The sequence below is a fragment of the Durio zibethinus genome, chromosome 13 (assembly GCF_047325235.1).
Source record: "Durio zibethinus cultivar Kanyao isolate XHJ-2024 chromosome 13, ASM4732523v1, whole genome shotgun sequence".
Taxonomy (NCBI): domain Eukaryota; kingdom Viridiplantae; phylum Streptophyta; class Magnoliopsida; order Malvales; family Malvaceae; genus Durio; species Durio zibethinus.
In genome coordinates, this window is record NC_143174.1 from 9,703,128 (window position 1) to 9,723,457 (window position 20,330).

At 32.5% G+C, this 20,330-nt stretch overlaps 1 protein-coding gene across 2 annotated transcripts; it reads left to right on the forward strand.

The window, feature by feature from the left end:
- Nucleotides 1-1,712: 1,712 nt before the first annotated feature.
- LOC111302794 (uncharacterized) lies at nt 1,713-19,385 on the forward strand. 2 transcript variants are annotated; one of them, XM_022898629.2, is made up of 20 exons: nt 1,713-3,015; nt 3,513-3,716; nt 4,768-4,872; nt 4,988-5,053; nt 5,144-5,308; nt 6,808-6,882; nt 6,976-7,130; nt 7,483-7,618; nt 7,703-7,772; nt 7,877-8,004; nt 8,109-8,165; nt 8,673-8,858; nt 8,986-9,078; nt 9,213-9,298; nt 9,378-9,444; nt 9,533-9,599; nt 9,673-9,809; nt 11,441-11,532; nt 11,646-11,712; nt 18,713-19,385. In XM_022898629.2, exons 1-20 carry the CDS (start codon nt 1,804-1,806, stop codon nt 18,725-18,727), a joined length of 3,183 nt encoding a protein of 1,060 aa, XP_022754364.2. In that variant the 5' UTR covers nt 1,713-1,803; the 3' UTR covers nt 18,728-19,385. The 2 variants fall into 2 exon arrangements, with proteins under 2 accessions (XP_022754364.2, XP_022754363.2); XM_022898628.2 differs by having other exon boundaries at nt 18,728-19,385.
- The last annotated feature ends 945 nt before the right edge of the window (nt 19,386-20,330 follow it).

Genomic DNA, 20,330 nt, shown 5'->3' on the forward strand with positions numbered 1-20,330 from the left:
TTTTGAATATAGTTATAATTATTTTTAATACATAATTAATAGGAATATTGTAGTAATTTATAAAAAATTGCCAATGTCAATTTTTTATGAAGCAACATAAAAGTGTTTTGTAATTATGATATGAGGTATTATAGAAATTTTGATTAATTATGGTAAGAAAGATATTTTGTAATTATTGTGGGAGGGATATTATAATAATTTTGATAAATTTTGATAAAAAAGATATTTTAATAATTATGATCATAAGGGCGTCATAATAGTTTTGCCACATTATGGTAGAGGGGACATAATTGTAATTTTAATTAATTTATGGTAAGAGAGTATTTTTATAATTATAATAAAAAGATATTATAATCATTAGGAATCATCTAAGTTCTTAATCAAAGAACTAGAAAGACATTCTAATAATTTCAATGATATTAGTAATTTAATATGTAGTTAATTTTATATTATGTTAAAATTTAATATATGTAATTCAATAAGAGTATTATAGTAATTTTCAAATAAAATTTCACATGTCAAATTTCTATGAAAAGATAATAAGAGTATTTTAGGAATTTAATATGTGATTAATTTTATATTGTTATATTAAAATTTAGGCTAAATGGTAAAAAATGTCCATAAACTATAATTAAAAAATCATTTAAACTTTTAACATTTTATTGTAATCAATTAAGTTTTTAATCTTTTATTTTGACTCAATTAAATCTTTAATCGGATGAAATTTAGTCATGTAATAAAATTGAATCAATTAATCCTCAAATTACAATCAATTGAATCTTTAGAAGGATATCCTTAAAGGGATCTTAAAAGGACGAGAAGAGAAAATAGAAAGGGAAAAGAAAAAAAAAATATTTTATTTTATTTAATCTTTACATATATTAATTGTGCCATGTGGTAAACTTTCATATATATTTTATTGATGTCTATGAAAATTTATTTTATTTGACAAAAAAATTAACGAATGTTAAATTTTTTAACCAAATAAAGGTTTAATTAGATGCAAATAAATATTGTAATGTTTTATTAATTGTAATAAAAAATTATGGGTTTAGATCATTTTTTAATTATAATTTAAGGACATTTTATATCTTTTAGCCTAAAATTTAATACATAAATTAAAAGAAATATTATAGTAATTTTCAAATAAAATGATACATGTCAAATTTTTATGAAGCAATTATAAAATTTTTTAAAAAATTATGATAAGGAATATTATAATTATTTTGGTCAATTTTAATAGGATGATATTGTCATAATTATGATAAAAGGATATGATGATAATTTTGATAAATTATGATAGCAAAGATATTTTTCATAATTATAACGTAAATATATTATAATAATGGAGGCTTCTAAATGTACCACCCAGACTTTTTTATAAAATCTTAAAAATTTAAAAAAAAAAAACCTACGTATCGTTCAAGAAGAGATATATATATATTTATAGATATGAATATTAATGGATATTTTCGTCTAAATGAATTTAAATTAAATTAAATAAATATTGGTTTATTTGTGACGAGTAGTACAGTATATTTTTCCCTCCAAAACTGAAAAAAAAAAAAAAAAAAAAACAAATAAGGTGGGGACTCACACTAATCAGGATGACACACAAATACTGCTAATCAACCCTCCTTTTCTTTCTCAGCCCTAATTACCTCTCTCTCTCTCTCTCTCTTTAAAATCCCTCACTTTTCTTTCAACACACTGTCACAGTAAACAAATACAGAACAAAACAGAATATCAAAGAAAAAAAAAGGGAGAGCAAGAGGGATCAATATCATCGTCTTAGCCGCCGCCATGGACCAGCAATCCCAGCTCGCCGTCATCTTAGGACCCGACCCCGCTCCATTCGAAACCCTAATCTCCCACTTGATGTCCTCCTCCAACGAACAACGTTCTCACGCCGAGGCCTTATTCAATCTTTGCAAGCAATCAGACCCAGACGCTCTCTGTCTCCGCCTCGCCCATCTCCTCCAAGTCTGCGCCCAACCCGAGACTCGTGCCATGGCCGCTATTCTCCTCCGTAAGCTGTTGACCCGTGACGACTCCTATATCTGGCCTCGCCTCAACAGCTCTACCCAGTCCTCCCTCCAAGCGGTTCTTTTGTCTCAAATCCAAGTCGAAAACACTAAAACTTTGTCTAAAAAGTTGTGCGATACTGTTGCGGAGCTTGCTTCCAGTATTTTGCCGGAGAATGGGTGGCCGGAGCTCTTGCCGTTCATGTTCCAATGTGTCTCTTTGGATTCCCCTAGATTACAGGAGTCTGCTTTTTTGATATTTGCACAGCTGAGTCAGTATATTGGGGATGTGTTGACTCCTTTTATAAAGGATCTACACGCTGTGTTCTTAAGGTGCTTGAGTGAAAGTTCTAGTGCCGATGTAAAAATCGCCGCCTTGAATGCGGTCATCAATTTTATTCAGTGTTTGACCAGCTCATCCGATCGGGATAGATTTCAGGATCTTTTGCCAGCGATGATGAGGACCTTGACGGAGGCTTTGAATAACGGGAATGAGGCCACTGCCCAGGAGGCGCTGGAGTTGTTGATTGAGTTGGCAGGGACGGAGCCCCGGTTTATTAGGAGGCAGCTTGTTGATGTGGTGGGGTCTATGCTGCAGATTGCGGAGGCGGAATCACTTGAGGAAGGGACACGCCACTTAGCAATTGAGTTTGTGATTACCTTGGCAGAAGCAAGGGAACGTGCCCCTGGGATGATGAGGAAGTTGCCACAGTTTATTAGTAGGCTATTTGCAATATTGATGAGAATGTTGCTGGATATTGAGGATGATGTAGCATGGCACACTGCTGAAAATGAGGATGAGGATGCTGGAGAAACTAGCAATTACAGTGTTGGACAGGAGTGTTTGGATCGTTTGGCAATTTCCTTGGGTGGAAATACAATTGTTCCTGTTGCATCTGAGCAGTTGCCATCTTATTTGGCTGCTCCTGAGTGGCAAAAACACCATGCTGCGTTGATTGCCCTTGCTCAGATTGCCGAGGGTTGTGCCAAGGTATACCTACTATTATAATATGTAAAAAATTAAAATATGCTTTAACATGGTTATTGCCGTTATTTTAGTTCTTTGTAGTTTGCACTAGTCCAAGCTTTTACTTAATTCAGTATTTACATTTATTTGGTATCAAGTTGTTGCTCTTTGTAAGCACTAGTAGTGCTATTTGCTACATGACATGATTGCTGTGTCGAGCTCTTTAAATGGACTAATAAAAATTGCTTCCTTGGTAATGGTTGGCCGCCCTCCCATTGAGTATGATTCTAAATGCGCTATTAATGAAGTTACTTATTCAGTTTGATTCATGTTATTTTCCATTTACTACTTGAACAATGGGATGGAACTTTGTTTTGGTATATGTTGATTCTAATATACAATTTATGTTTGAAAGAAAAAAATGAGATCACATATTTGCTGCTTAAATTTGATGATCATAGTAGAGAGTTCAGATCATGTCCCTATTTATGTTGAATTTTAATTCGTTGCTGGACTGGCAGGTTATGATTAAGAATTTGGAACAAGTGGTTTCTATGGTCTTGAACTCATTTCATGATTCCCACCCCCGTGTGAGGTGGGCAGCTATTAATGCAATCGGGCAATTGTCTACTGACTTGGGTCCAGATTTGCAGAACCAATATCACCAAAGAGTATTGCCAGCGTTAGCTGCTGCTATGGATGATTTCCAAAATCCGCGAGTACAGGTTGGGCACAGATATATAAGTTTGCTTTCATTACTCTAGATTATGCTTTTGACTGTTGCTAAAGATTTGTTTCACGCTATGATTCCCTCATGGTGCTTTATGTAGAGATAACTTTTTCATGCTATCTTTCCCTTTCTGTTTGTGTCTGCATTTGTGGTATAATTGATAACCTCTCTCTCTCTCTCTCTCCATAAACAACAACAACCCATCCCTTTTCTGTAATGTCCTGATTCTAAAGTTGTCTATGCATGTGTTTGGTGTCTTTTTGGTGAATCCCTTGCTTTATGTAAAATTTATCTGAGTTGATTTGTTCTAATTTGGTGTTATCGATATCTTTTTAATCAACAAAGTACTTCATATAATATAATATAATGAGAGCTCACAATTTTTTCCTGTTTGGAACATTTCAACTAGTATTTTCATCACTCGTCAGAATTCATTTGTGGCATTATTGAACATTTCTAAATAATCAACTGATATGTTTTCAACTAATGACTACAAAGATTTTAAATTTCATTATAGAATTCTCTATCTTATCTCTTCTTGAAAGACAAAATAGAACTTGGACTTTAAGTGTTGCTAGCTCCTTTATAGATTATCCTCTCAAGTGGTGGATGCATTTGCAAGAGTGTCATAACTGATTGTGAAGCAAATTAATTTATTGGAAAGTGGATGCTGTATCAGTGGGAATTTCCTGAATATTTATGGATTATGGAAAAAACCCTCGTTTAAGTCTTCATGTAGGTATTGAATTAATGATACTTAGTTCCAGTTTATTGATTAGCCTCTGATGCCCATGTTCAGGAAACTGAAGTTTATAGATTAGCTTCTGATTCCAGTTTATAGATAGATGCAGCTATGCCTGCATTCAGGAAACTGAAGTAAACTAGCTTATGCTCTTTGTGTGAAAATTTAAGAGTCTTATTATAATTTCAGAGTTTTTTTTGTTTTTATTTTTTCTTATTTCCTTCTAGTCAGGTACTTGTATTGTCAAGATTTTATTGTTTTCTTTGAATAACGGTTTGTTTTGCTATATCTATTTATGTAACAGGCCCATGCTTCTTCAGCTGTGCTCAACTTCAGTGAGAACTGCACTCCAGAAATTTTAACACCTTACTTGGATGGAATAGTTAGCAAATTGCTGGTGCTTTTACAGGTATGACAATTGGAGTTATAAATGTCACATCAAGAATGCATAAATTCACTTTATGGAAGGAGATTTTGTTTTGTTTTGTTTTTTTTTTTGTCTAAATATGGTATATATCATGCAGAATGGGAAACAGATGGTGCAAGAAGGTGCCTTGACTGCTTTGGCATCAGTTGCTGACTCATCTCAGGTATAGATTTTACCCAAAAGAAAGCTAGATTGATCATTAATTTATATCTTATATATGGGTAACTCAGTTAAATTATATGGGGGTTTGCAGGAGTACTTCCAAAAATATTATGATGCAGTTATGCCTTACCTGAAAACTATCTTGGTGAATGCAACCGACAAATCTACTCGTGTGCTTCGAGCGAAATCCATGGAATGTATTAGTCTTGTTGGAATGGCTGTTGGAAAGGAGAAGTTCAGAGATGATGCTAAGCAGGTTGGTAGGCGTGTAGAAACACCATGCCCTTTATCAATTTGTTTTCATTTCCTCTTCTGGTTATTTTCTTGGATCTGAAATGTCATGGATGGGTGGTATAACATTGAGTTATTTGAGTTTAGTGATACCATTTATTAGGGAGTACAATGGTGCAATTTGAAGCAAGTATTCACCTTCCCTTCATGGTCCTAAGAGAAATATGCATTTCTTGTTCCTTGAAATTTATTGGGGTGGGCTGGGCTGGATATCAACTTGTGGCAGGTGCCTATCAGGTCGATCTATTATTGAATTTTACCACTGATTATATCACATTTGAAGTTAGTAAAATCTGAATATTTTTGATGCTTGTACACACACACATTCCTCATATACTTGTTCCTGAACCAAACCAATTATTTAATTTTATAATTGCCTTTCTTTGTCCATGAGAATGCAGACTATAGCACCTGCTTGCAGATCTCCGTTAGTTTCCACATTTTCACGAGTATTGTTTTATTATTATTATTATTATCAGTTGATAAAGAAATGTTATTCAAGTCTCTCTTTATAATGCCAAAATTTGCATTAGATGAATCAATAGAATGCTTAAGTACTTTTTTCCCTTTTTGTTTTGAAGTTTATATATTATACATGAAGAAACTTAGTGCATATCAGTTGTACACTATTCTGTTTTGTGTCAATAGACCCACCTGCACCCTTATGGTGGCATTTGGTGTAGGATGATCTAATCACCGAGATTATATTACTGTGTTTGGTAGTAACTTGGGAATCCTAAGTGGCAGGGATCTTATATCACCGAGTCATTAGATCACTGTCTTGTGGGATGGTCGGAATCCCATCTAAAAGGGTTAGAAAGTTTTATCATTGAGGGAAAGTGATCTTCAAAATCAGTTTTGGACAAATATACCTGGAATTTGTGCCGAGCAAAATATGTTCTGTCCAAGTATTTAGTTTTTATAAGCAAATTTTCACTTTTTAATCATTTTAGACAAGTTATGTCTCCTTAAATGTGAACATGCAGTTATTTTGAATTATACTCATCAGATAGTTCTTCATACCTTATAATTTTCTGTAGATCAATGAATTCTTAGTTAATAAATTTGTCATTCAATAAAATTGAAATTGTTGCTTTTCTTTAATAATAAGGTCATATTGGGTGTTTTATATCCAGCTGTCTTTTTTCTCAATGCAATACCAAACACAATAATTTATAATTTACACTAAACATGGTAAGCTAAGATCACTAGTGATCAAATAACCTTGGTGATTTTATCACCATGGTGATCTTAAAAGTGATGCCAAATGTTACCTACAGTTGACCTGTGCCTTATGTAATTTGTAGCATGCACTTTCCTTTTTGTTTTTCTTATTGCTCTTTGTTTAATTTCATTATACTGTTACAATTATATTGATATTTTTCCATCGATTGTTGGATATCTTGTATTTTCTTGCATCAAAGATAAGAATACCTTTTATCTTACTTTTTTCCTTCTTGCAAGGTTATGGAAGTGCTTATGTCATTGCAAGGATCCCAAATGGAAACAGATGATCCGACAACAAGTTACATGCTGCAAGTATGCCCATGGCATAGAAAATGCATAGACTGTATCATAATATCTTTCACATGTTTATTTGTCCTTGCTTATGATAATGTCACCATGTTACAGGCATGGGCGAGACTCTGCAAGTGCTTGGGACAAGACTTCCTCCCATACATGAGTGTTGTCATGCCTCCCCTTCTTCATTCTGCTCAACTTAAGCCAGATGTAACTATTACATCTGCAGATTCAGATAATGATATTGAGGACTCTGATGATGAAAGGTTATACTTTGTTACTATTTTAACTAATATATTTTGCCAATAAGCAACATAAATGTTGATGCATGCATGTGTATCTTGTTTATCCTCCCCACTCATTTGTATAGGTAAAAAACTCTATCTCCTCTCTCTTCTACTTCTCTCTATGTTATGCAGAAACACAGACAATCTGAGAAACACACACTCGCTCTTGCGTCTGCACACTCACTCACTCACTCACTCACCATCTGCACACAACATCGACACACACCTGCTGTGTTCATCTATGGCTGGTGCCTGTCCTATAGCAATAGCATGTTATTTTGCACTATGTTATTTGGTGTTATAGTAAGATTATATCTTGTATTGCACACAGTATGGAAACCATTACACTAGGGGACAAAAGAATTGGGATCAAGACTAGTGTCCTGGAGGAAAAGGCTACAGCATGTAACATGCTTTGTTGCTACGCTGATGAGTTGAAGGAAGGATTTTTTCCATGGATTGATCAGGTTTTTTTTTTTTTAATTCATTGTATTGGGTTATTATTCTAAACTTTCTAGTAATCAGATACTAGCGGTGGACATATGATGCAGGTTGCCCCGACTCTAGTTCCTCTTCTTAAATTTTATTTCCACGAAGAAGTTAGAAAAGCTGCTGTTTCAGGTAGAAAAGTGATAATATACACTTTTCTCTTTTACTTAAAATATTTTCTTTTTCAAGTTTGTTAGGCTTTTGTTAATTCTGTCTTGGCCTCTTTTTGTTTCTAGCCATGCCAGAGTTGTTGCGTTCTGCAAAATTGGCCATTGAGAAGGGAATGGCTCAAGGGCGTAACGAGACCTATGTAAAGCAATTGTCTGACTACATTATTCCGGCTCTAGTGGAGGCATTACACAAGGTTATTGTTGTTTACTCTTATGAGTGTTCATGTATTGAAGCTCTAATTGCATAGTTGATGTATTTTTTGTCATGGATAATACCTAAATTGCCATATTCTTGCAGGAACCTGATATGGAAATATGCGCAAGCATGTTAGATGCATTGAATGAATGCATACAGGTTTGTTCTATTATGAAATGAAGCTAATTATGTAGTGTCTCTTCTGTTCACTGTTATCTGTTTGAAATTATTCTGCTTTGGATAAATATTGTTGGGCAACAGACAGTTAGAAGCAAAAATTTATTTCAATTAGTAAATAAATTAATCAGGGATAGCTTGAACTTAATATGGTATTTCAATAGCAGCTAATAAGTTGAACTAATTCCTGAATTTAACCTGTGTTGTTGATTTTCCTTAAAAAGTGTACCCAGTATTCTCCTGGGCTGTTTTTGAGTTCTCATTTCTTTTTCTTTTATTTGATATATGTAATTAAGCAATCGAGAAAGCATTTTGGACTTCCATTCATAACTTGTCTTTTCATTCGTTTTAATTGACATGCTTCTGTACCTTTGACCAGAGAAGTTCTTTGGTTTAATCTAACTTTGTCTCTTTGTTGTTGCCATTGTTTATATTTTATGAATTCATAACTCTTTATTTGAAATGCCTGAACTTTTTTTTTTCTTTCAGATCTGTGGTACCCTTCTTGATGAAAGTCAGGTTAGATCTATTGTTGATGAGATAAAACAATTAATCACAGCTAGTGCGAGCAGAAAAAGAGAGAGAGCTGAAAGAGCCAAAGCTGAAGACTTTGATGCTGAGGAGGGGGAGTTAATTAAAGAGGAAAATGAGCAAGAGGAAGAAGTCTTTGATCAGGTAAGTCTTCAAATAAAATCTATGGTTATAGGGCACATTAGTTACAGGCTAACATTTATTTATCTATTTTTCTTTCTGAACCCATAAAGTTTCCTCTGTCTTGCCTTGATGAGCATTCTGCTTCCAGGTGGGTGAAATCTTGGGAACTTTGATCAAAACATTTAAAGCTTCTTTCTTGCCTTTCTTTGATGAGCTATCTTCATATCTTACACCTATGTGGGTAAGTTCTGAGAAAGTTGTCTCTGTTTGCCAAATCAATTTACATTTGTTGAGGAACTTCCAAAAGAAAAATTTTCTTTACTGAAATATACACATTTCTTTCTCTTTCTATCTCTCTGTGTGTCTAAAATACAGGGCAAAGATAAGACAGCTGAAGAAAGAAGAATTGCAATTTGTATTTTTGATGATGTTGCAGAGCAGTGTCATGAGACAGCTCTAAAGTAAGTTGCTTAATTTTCTTATACTAATTACCGTTATATAGAATCTTTTGATGCAATAGCTGTACTGTGGTTGAAACAGATATTATGAAACATATCTTCCTTTCATATTGGAGGCTTCCAATGATGAGAACCCAGATGTGCGGCAGGTTTGTACTTTCTTACTTCTGGTATCTAAAGCACCTTAGATTGGCGAGCAATTCATTCAATTTTATGATTTATGATTTTATGTTTCAGGCAGCGGTATATGGTCTTGGTGTTTGTGCAGAATTTGGTGGACCTGTATTTAAGCCACTTGTTGGAGGTAAATTTTGCATGACAGTCTATGAGGTGTTTTATTTCTTGTAAGAATAACATATATTTGTGGCTTTGTCCAGAGGCTCTATCAAGGTTAAATGCTGTAATACGGCATCCTAACGCTTTGCAACCCGAAAATATTATGGCATATGATAATGCTGTTTCTGCTCTAGGAAAAATATGCCTGTTCCACCGCAACAGTATTGATGCAGCTCAGGTATGGCGACCGCTAAAATTAGCTTTCCAAGTTAATTGGATATTTTGATATGAAAGGAGAGGAATCTTTGATTTGCATTAAGCACATGCACATTTCTGAGCTATTGTGTGAAGTCTCCAAATGCCTTTTCTTGAAAACCAGCGCCATTTGTGACGGACCATGAGCCATATGCACAGAAATAGTAATACTGCTAGTATGGGTTAACACACAGTGCCTTTTATTTGACCTTGAAACTATAGCACAATTATCCAATATTCCAATTGACTCTTAAGGTAGAGGAGAACCTGGTGAAATTGAAAATTACTTTTTTTTTTGTTTTTCCCCTCTTCATTTTTTATTAGTGGGAAATTTTGCAAAAATAAGAAATTTAAGGGGCTTGTGATTTGTTCATGCATACATATCGTAATTTATCTACATATAGTTTTATGTATATGTAGCTGAACATCAAATTAGGAACCATTTTGTCTTAAAATAGACTGACCGTTTTCTTGAGGGTAATTCCAAGGTTGTCAATATAAAACCAACAAACATTACCCTTTTTCTTTAAAAATGGTACATTCCAATACAGTGTAGCACAGTGTATGGGTTTGGATTCAATGGTATTTTCTTTAAAAAGGTCCAAGTTTTTATTTTGCCGAGATGAGCTTTTTTGTTGAAATTTGAAACAACCGAAATATGCTTGTATGACTGGCGCATGATGATTCAGTTTGATAGGCACTAAACATTGCAGAGAAGGGGATGTATTGGTTTTTGATGAAAACTGGTGTGGACTGGATAGTATCAGTATGGTATTGAATATTGATAACATTAGGTAACATTCTAATCTTAAATTTTGTTTCAGATAGAGTGGTATAAAACCATTAGTGATAGGAATATTCTTGATCTGTCACTGGTAATCCTTCATCACTCTGGGTGTGATGGATTTAGACATATATCTAAATTACAGAGGTGTATCATGAGGATGGTCTGATGGCAGGCATATATCTAAATGCTAAACACAGCTTTTCTTTTCATTAGATTACATGTATAAGTATAAAGGACAATAGGATTTAGCATTACATATATGACAACTATTACATCTAACGAGCTAACTAAACCCTCACAATCCAATGACAGAAAGCAATGAACTAATTTAACAAAGCCCTCTCATGGTGGACTTGAACTTGGGATCTTAAGATTCCAGAGCCTACTCCTTGCCCTTGAGACTGGTCCTTGTAGGCATGTTAAACAAAGCTTTAATACTTACATAGATATGTGTAATTTCCTCCCCTTCAACTTCCCCTCTTTCCCCACATAAAATACACACTTTTTCTAATCGACATCCTGAATTGGTATATTAAATGGACATCCATATGTTATGTTACATAATGTATAATGCTTTATTGTGAAACATTTCATATTGGTGGTTAATGTTGCTTGTTGATCATCTCTATGCATTAATACATATAAGATATTCTACAATCTCCGATTGTTTGCAGTGGTTCTGTATCATACGTTTTTTGACCAATTCTGCATTGTATTTTTCACTACAGTAATGCTGGTTGTGCATGTCTTAATGCTTATTTTGATACTTTATTTCTGTTTTCTTTATGTTGGGTTGCCTTGAACATACATCCTTTCATGTTTGGTAGATTGTTCCTGCATGGTTAAACTGCTTGCCAATAAAAGGTGATCTGATTGAAGCCAAAGTTGTTCATGAACAACTTTGTTCAATGGTGGAGAGGTAACAATCTGCCGTGTTGATTTGACCTTACTTATCTCCTTTCAACAGTTTATATTTTGCCTCAATAAACTGTTACTGCCTATTATCAAACAATGTATCTAATGTGTGTTCAGGTCAGACAATGAAGTTTTGGGTCCCAACCAACAGTATCTTCCAAAGATTGTTGCAGTATTTGCCGAGGTAAAAATTTTAAGTTAGTTTATTGAAATCTTCTTAACCTAAAGGCTATTTTGTTTGAACTGCTTGTTCTGAACAAACAATACAATGAGAAATGGAAAATGTCTGATGTGTAACCTGTCTATTTTATTTATTTGGTAGTTAGGTATTTAGGTCCGCTTGGTGCACAAGATGATGGATAGGATAGATTAAGGAGATGTTTGTTTGTCAGATATTCTATTGTCGACTCCACTAAGAGTTAGTTTAGCATTGTTGTGGTGGTTGAAAAAAGTTTGGGTTGAAAAAAGTGCGTTTAAAACGTGTGGAACAGTATCTTCCAAAGACTGTTGCAGTATTTGCCTAGTTAAAAATATTAAGTTAGCTTATTAAAATCTTCTTAACCTAAAGGCTATTTTGTTTGAACTGCTTGTTCTGAACAAACAATATGATGAGAAATGGAAAATGTCTGTTGTGTAACCTGTCTGTTTTATTTATTTGGTAGTTAGGTATTTAGGTCCTCTTGATGCACAAGATAATGGATAGGATAGGATAGATTAAGGAGATGTCTCTTTGTCAGATATTCTATTATTGACTCCACTAACGGCTAGTTTAGCATTGCTGTGGTTGAAAAATGTTTTGTTGAAAAAAGTGCATTTAAAAAGCGAGGTGAGAAAAGTGTGATTGGAAATTTTAAGTGTTTGATATTGTTGTGAAAAAGTGCTAAGTTATTGAAATGTCTAAAATAATATGTATAAAATAATAAAATATTAGAAATATAGGATAATAAAGTGATTTTTTTATTCTAAATGCATTTTTTCATTGCAAAGCATCTCTTGAGGAGCTTTGTGGTTTGGGTTGGAAAATCAAGTTTTTAAATTGAAAAGTCAAAATTTTTGTTGTTTTTTAGCATCATGTTTGGGTCAAAAGCAGTTTTTGAACGCAAAAGTTACTTATAACAAAGGATGGCAATTAGTTGAGTTGGGATGTGCTTTTGCTTGTTTCGGTTTCGATTTGACTTCAAAATATTATTTTTCATACCCAACTTGCATATGTATAAAATCATAATTGATCTGACCTGAAATTATTTAAATAATTTTAATTTAATATAATATTTATAAAGTATTATTTTTTAATATAAATTACATTTTAATTATACATAAATATAATATTTTTATTAAGTTAATTTTTTAAATTAAAATATTAAATAATAATTTTATTAATATAATACATATATAAATATAAAATTAAATAAATAATAAAAAAATCTTTTTTTATATTGAGTCAGGTTTACATAAAATCCGACTTCGACTCGATCTCGGTTTTAGAAAAAAATTCGACCCAAAATCTAATTTTAAAAGAAAAAACCCTGCAAGGTTGGGTCGAAATTTGACAATTTCGGGTAGATTTCCTTACTTTCAATAGCAATGTTAAACGATCATGTTCAATGCATAGGATTATCAATAAAATATGATGATAATTATTCTATCTCATATTTGATTTGTATCTAAAGAGAGGGATAGAGATTGCAAGAAGGATTAATATCCTATTAGCATAGGATCTTTCAATCCTCTCCAAGTTATTTTTAATCAATGGATTAAATTTACATGTTCAATTATAACCTTAAAAATTTTATCAATAATTTAAATTATTTAAATTTTGATGAAGGATAATTTTAACAAATAAATAAATTATCTTATTATAATCCTTGCATACATCAAACACAAAATAGGATGGGATTATTTAATATAATCCTATTCATAACATTATCTTATCCTATCTTATCATAATCTTGTATGCCAAACATAAGCTAAGTTTATCTTGATTTGGAGGCATTGTTCCATAATTAAACTAAATGAGAAACTTTTTGTCAAGTTGACAATAGACTCTAGTGGAGTACAAACATGGCTATACTTTTGTGGCTTTGTTTTGTCTCACCTATCTAGCTTTTGTTGCTCTAACGTGAGTATGGATATTCATAAACATTATGTTATACATGTGTTAGTGTCTGGGCACATACATGAGACATTTATTCATTAATCAATTTCTTTTGTTTCAACCTCTTTAATCTTAATTCTGTTGATTTAATATAAAATTCATACGGACATGTTGAAGCTTGAATAATTCCTATTGTGTTTTTAAAGTAGCGTGTGTGACTGAGTCTTAGCCTCATTGATGCAAAAATCTTTCTTTTCTTTTGGTTTTAGGGGTGGGAAAATTGTAAAAGAAACAAAGGTTGGAAAGTAATTGTAGAAATTTGACTCTTCTATATTAGTGTAGATCTGATTCTCCTACATTAATACAGCTCGATTTTCTAATTTATTTTGGGAATATTTCTCATTTATTCTTCTGATTTAGTCAACTATTTTGATTGTCAAGCTTTTAGGGATTTGTTTCTATTTTAGAATATAATAATTCTCCTTTTTATTATTTTTTGTTTTCTATTTCATGTAAGTTGTTTCCAAATAAGAAACACTGTTCCTATTTATTTAGATGTACTTCTTCATTCTAGATTGAGTAAGAATAAATAAGGGCAATTGTTCTTTAAGTTTTCTACATGGTATCAGAGCAAGTCGGCTTGAATCATTAGATTGTGGTCACACAAGTTTCCATTATGGCTGGCAAGAGTGAGAACTCTTCTTTTGCAGAGGTATGGCATGAAGAAAGTCACAAAGAGGTGACGCTTTAACAAACCCTTCAAAACAAGTTTGTAACCTTTGGAACTAGTTTACTAGCACAAAAAAGTAATTTCTTAAATGCCGTAAGTGTTCAACGGGAAAATACATAATCTTGGATTGTTGATTCAGGAGCATCAGATCACATGATTGGAGATGCATCCTTATTCAACACATGTAGACCTTGCTATGATAGTTTTTCTGTAAAAATTACTGATGGCAAGTTCTATTGTAGTTTCAAAAGACATAACACTTGACTCTGTCTTCCATGTCCCTAATTTAAGCTGTAACCTACTTTTTATCAGTAAGCTTACGAAGGATAGATGTCTCACTAAATTTTTTTCCCAACTTGTGTGAATTTTAGGAATTAGGCTCGGGGAGGATTATTGGCAGTGCTAGGATGTGTGCAGGGCTTTACCTTTTTCAAGATGATGCACTTGAGAGAACACAAAATTCTTGTACAACCTTTGCCTCTAGTACTAGTAAGGATGACCTTATCATGTTGTGGCATTATAGATTAGGACATCCAAATATTTCATACTTAAAAAGGCTACTTCCCTCATTATTCATAACATCTTTGAAGATTTTCATTGTGAAATTTGTCAACTTTTCAAGCACACTTGAAATACCTATCCTAGCATTTTCTATAAATCATCTTAACCTTTTTCAATAATTCACAGTGACATTTGAGGTTTGTCAAGAGTTAACAATATCACAGGTTCTAAGTGGTTTGTTATATTCATCGATGATCATACTTGACTCGCTTGAGTATTCCTTATGAATGAAAAATCCAATGTTAGCCAAATCTTTCAAAACTTCAATAGCATGGTACAAACCCAATTCCAAGCCAAAATCCAAGTCTTAAAAATTGACAATGGAAGGGAATACTTCAACTCTATTCTTGGTCCTTACCTTACAAATTATAGCATTATCCATCAAAGCTTTTGCGTTGACATTCCATAGCAAAATAAGGTTAGTATTGTACATAGCCCAGCACTAAAAATCAACTTGATCCAAGTCTCCAAGAACTTGAAACTAACACAAATAATGTCTTTATTGGATTTGAAACTGAAACTTGGGAGCCAGCTGGTGACCTTGACATTTCTATTGCATTAAGAAAAGATGTGAGATCATGCACCTGGTACCTTATCTGCAAGTACATTTGATATTACAGGTTAAATCAAAACTTTTGAGCCTCTACTACTAACCTTGGCAATGTGCAAATTCCAAAAAATATTCATGAAGCCCTTAATGAAATAGATTGAAAGGTAGCAGTTCTTGAAGAAATCAAGGCACTAGAGAATAATGGGACATGGGAAATTTCAGATTTGCCCAAAGGAAAAAACCCGGTTTGATGTAAGTGGATCTTCACAATAAAACACAATGTAGATGGAAGTATAAACAGGTTCAAAGCTATACTTGTTCCAAAAGGGTTCATTCAATCCTATGGGATAAACTATGAGGAGACATTTACTTTGGTAGCCAAACTCAATTCAATTAGAGTTCTATTGTCACTAGCGGCCAACTTGATTGGCCTTTCCACCAACTTGACATCAAGAATGCATTCTTAAATGGTGATTTGGAGGAGGATGTTTACATGGAAATTCCTCTTGGTTTCGAAAGGCAAGACAACATGGGCAAAGTGTGCAAACTTCGAAAATCTTTGTATGGACTTAAACATTCTCCTCGGGCTTGGTTTGAACGGTAGACCAAGGCAATGAAGAGGTATGGATTCTTTCAATGTTAGTTTGACTATACTATGCTTGTTAAGTTCACTAATGTAGGAAAAATAGTTATTCTTGTTGTTTATGTGGATGATATCATAATCATCGAAGACCACAAGGAAGGAATAGATGATTTGAAGAAACTCCTTGCAAAAGAGTTTGAAATAAAGGACTTGGGGTTCTTTAAATATTTCCTTGAAATGAAAGTGGTTCTGTCTAAGAATGAAATATTAGTGTCTCAACGTATGTGCTTGATTTACTTAAAGAAATTGGCATGATTGGATGCAAACCTGCCAATACACCCATGGACTCAACTAATAAAATTGGAAGTGAAAATGGAAGCTCGTGCATGGACAAAGGGCGATACCAAAGACTAGTTAGGAACCTTATTTACCTTTCCCACATACGACCTGATATCGAGTTTGTAGTAAGGATGGTGAGTAGATACATGAATAATCCAACCAAAGGAGCATTTTAAGGTTGTTCATCGCATCCTACAGTACTTAAAGAAGAGTCCTGGTGAAGGTCTATATTTTAAGAAGTCAATTGGCAGGGGCAGTCGAGGTGTACATTGATGTTGATTAGGCTGGATCAGTAATAGATAAAAGGTCTACTATTGGATATTGCACTTATGTTTGGGGCAATTTAATCACTTAGAGAAGTAAAAAGCAAGTTGTTGTAGCTAGAAGCAGTGCTGAGGCTGAGTTTAAAGTAATGTCCCATGATATTTGTGAAGGAAAAAGGGACCTATCACATCGATGGATTATAAATCCGATATTACTTCTAAGCAATACCAATCAAATCGACTAAAAATGTATGATTATGATGTTGGATCATGTAATATTCATCTTGACAAGAAATTATCTAATAATATGATAAAATATGTATCACAAACACAAAGGCTATAGCTCAGTTAGGTAGAGCACCTCGTTTACACGATTGCCAATGTTTTTCAGGGGAGTTTATCATGCAATCAAAAAAAATTGATCCTTTTGAGAAATCGATGTCTTACTCCATTACTTTTCAGGAACAAAACAAGAGAACAATAGCCTGACAAATGGTTCGGTTCGATTCGGGTGCCATTTAGGCAGGAGCATGATCCGAATCGAACCTATCATTGATTTGAGATATTGATAGGGCGAATACCCAGTCTATTCAATGCTAGGCATAATGAGTATAAGGACCTCAAAAATTCTCTTTTCGTCCTATGAATCTTAAGGTGTATGAAGTTTCATCTTTGATTTTTTAATCAGGATGATAGAGACTTCATTTAACTTAGGTTGATCTAGGCCAGAAGCAGACCTACGTCAAGATAAACTTTCCCTTCTTTGAAACACTTTGGTTAAGGTTATTTGGAGAATTAAAAGTTTAGATTGGGACATCTATGACATTGTTTTGTGACAATAAGGCTACTATAAATGTTGCCAAAAATCATGATAAACCAAAAATCCTGTTTATCATGATAAGACCAAGCACATAAAGTTGGACCGACATTTCGTAAAGGAAAAGATAGAAAATGGGTTGGTCAAACTGGCCTATATCCTTAAAAGTTCACAAATTGCATATATTCTTACTAAAGCTCTTTTTAGAAGCATTTTTTATGAATTGAAATCCAAGTTGAGTATGACTAACATTCATAACCCAACTTAAGGGGGAGTGTAGAAATATGATTCTCCTACATTGGTGCAGATCTGATTCTCTTACATTAGTGTAGCTTGATTTTCTAATTTATTTTGCAATATTTATCATTTATTCTTTTGATTTAGTTAACTATTTTGATTGTTAAGTTTTTAGGGATTTGTTTTTATTTTAGAATAGAATAATTCTCTTTCCTTTTATTATTTTATGTTTTTTGTTTCATATAAGTTGTTTCCTAATAAGGAACTTCACTGTTTCTATTTATTTAAATGTATTCCTTCATTCTAGATTGAATAAGAAGAAATAAGGACAATTGCTCTTTAAGTTTTCTACAGTAATGTACATATTTCATGTAATAAGGAAAGAACTAATTACAATTTTGAGACTTGAATTTTGGAAAAATGTACAAATTGGTAATTAAAGAAATAAAATGTACTATTTGCACTTTGAACTTTTAAATAATGTACAATTTGAACCTTAAACTTCAAAATTATGTATGTATTAACCCAAAAATCTAATCTTGTTAATCATATTAATTATATATGCGATATTTTACAAATATCAAAATTTTTTTCCAATTTAATTTTAAAAAAATATATTTTACTTGAATCATAAATATTATCTAAGCTCGGTTAATCATTTTGTCACATGACATTTCTATAAAGGTTTTTACAAAATATTTAACATTTTTATTTAACAAACAATGTTTATATATAACAAAATTATACTAGTTAGATATCATATAGGTGAGTTAAGTTAATAATAGTTGAATATGAATTAACATGATATATTATTTAAAAGTTTATGGCGTAAATTGTACATTTTATTTTTTTTAAGTACCAATGTGTATATTTTCTTAAACTTTAAGTATTAAAAGTGTAATTAACTCCAAAAAAAAGTGTAATTAACTCAATAAAGAAATAACAACTTTGAAAGGACTAAAAGCTGAATTCTTTTATAGGTGTAAAGTCTGAGTATGTTCTCTTACAGATGGTTGTTTTGTAGGTTCTATGTGGTAAGGATCTAGCCACAGAACAAACTGCAAGTCGGATGGTCAATCTACTGAGGCAGCTTCAGCAGACTTTGCCACCAGCAACATTAGCCTCAACTTGGTCATCTTTGCAGCCACAGCAACAGCTTGCATTGCAATCCATCCTCTCCTCATAGCATATTGGCTTGACAGGTAACGTTCTGGTTTTGAAGGAATGCAATGTCCTGTCTGTGTTGAAGCATATCTGTTGCCAATTCTTTTCCCCAAGAAGGTTACGAGCGCTTGTTTTTGCATGATGTTTTACTCCATGGCTACGAAGCTTTTGATTGAGTGTGAAAAAGTCATTAGTGCGGTTGAAATGAATCCTTTTTCCTTTTAGAATGCGTCTATTACAAAGTTTCTATTTATAATATGGGGGTAATGTTTGGAAAAGAAGGGAGATGTGGTTGGTGGTTTGTGAGCATTTTTGTGGGTCAGTGCATGGGGTATGAGGGTTGTCAGTTGGGCAATTCTTGTAGCAGTTTTGTCTGTGTTTTTGGTTTCAGTTTTACACACAAAATTTCCCGATTGTGATCATATATATGGACTGAAATTTTGAATAGTTATTCTTTCATCATGTTTGCAATTTTGATCATAAAAAGCAATAAAATAATGGAAGTTTTCTCGTGTGTACCTTTCCTTATTTTTTTTAGTTGTGAATTATTGCGCTTCAAGCTTCTCAATTTATTCGAATTATGCTTGTTGGGGGAACGTGGAGTTTATTTTCCAATCTGGGATAAACTTTTTCCACAAATTCCCCCACTCTTTTTTTTTTTTTTTTTTCTTTTTCCTGCCTTTAGTTTAGCCTTTTCGTTGTACGTTCCTTCTCTTTTAACAGCGTTATACAAATTTATGGATTGGTCCATGGGTGATTATGGTTTGGATTGGATTCGGTTTGATTTTTCAAATAATTTATAGTATTATGAAAATTTAAAATTTAAATCAGAATTGAGTTTTTTTTTTAAATTGATTCTATTTGAATTAAATTGTATGGGTTCAATTCGGTTTGGTCCATTGGTTTTTAAAATTTATTTTTGTTATTTTTTATATATTATTTTAATAGGATTTTAATATATTTAACTAGATTTATATGTAAAATAATTGTTTTTATTTTATAAAATTTAAAATATATAAAAAAATAATAAAAATATATAATTCAATTTGATTTGAATTTTTTTTTATTTTTTAAATTTCAATTCGAAATTCGATTTAAATTTAATATATTTATTTAATATTTGAATTTGATTCGAATCAAATAAAAAAATTGAAAATTGAATATTATGGTTTTGATTTAGTTTTCGATTTTCTTGAATTTTTTCACTTTGATGTTGGTTTAAGGAAATGCAAAAGTTCTTGTCTTTATTTTTATTTTTTCTTTTTTAGTGTGTTTTGTACATTAGTAAAAGATGTCACGAAGGATCTTTGAATAAATAAATAATATCATGAATGATTTTTAAATTATAATAAAATATTTAATATGATATATATTTTTTAAAAATATTTAATTTAGTATTTAAATTATGAGTTTATGAATTAATTATGTTAGAGGTACATTTACATTAGTTAATAGATTTATTT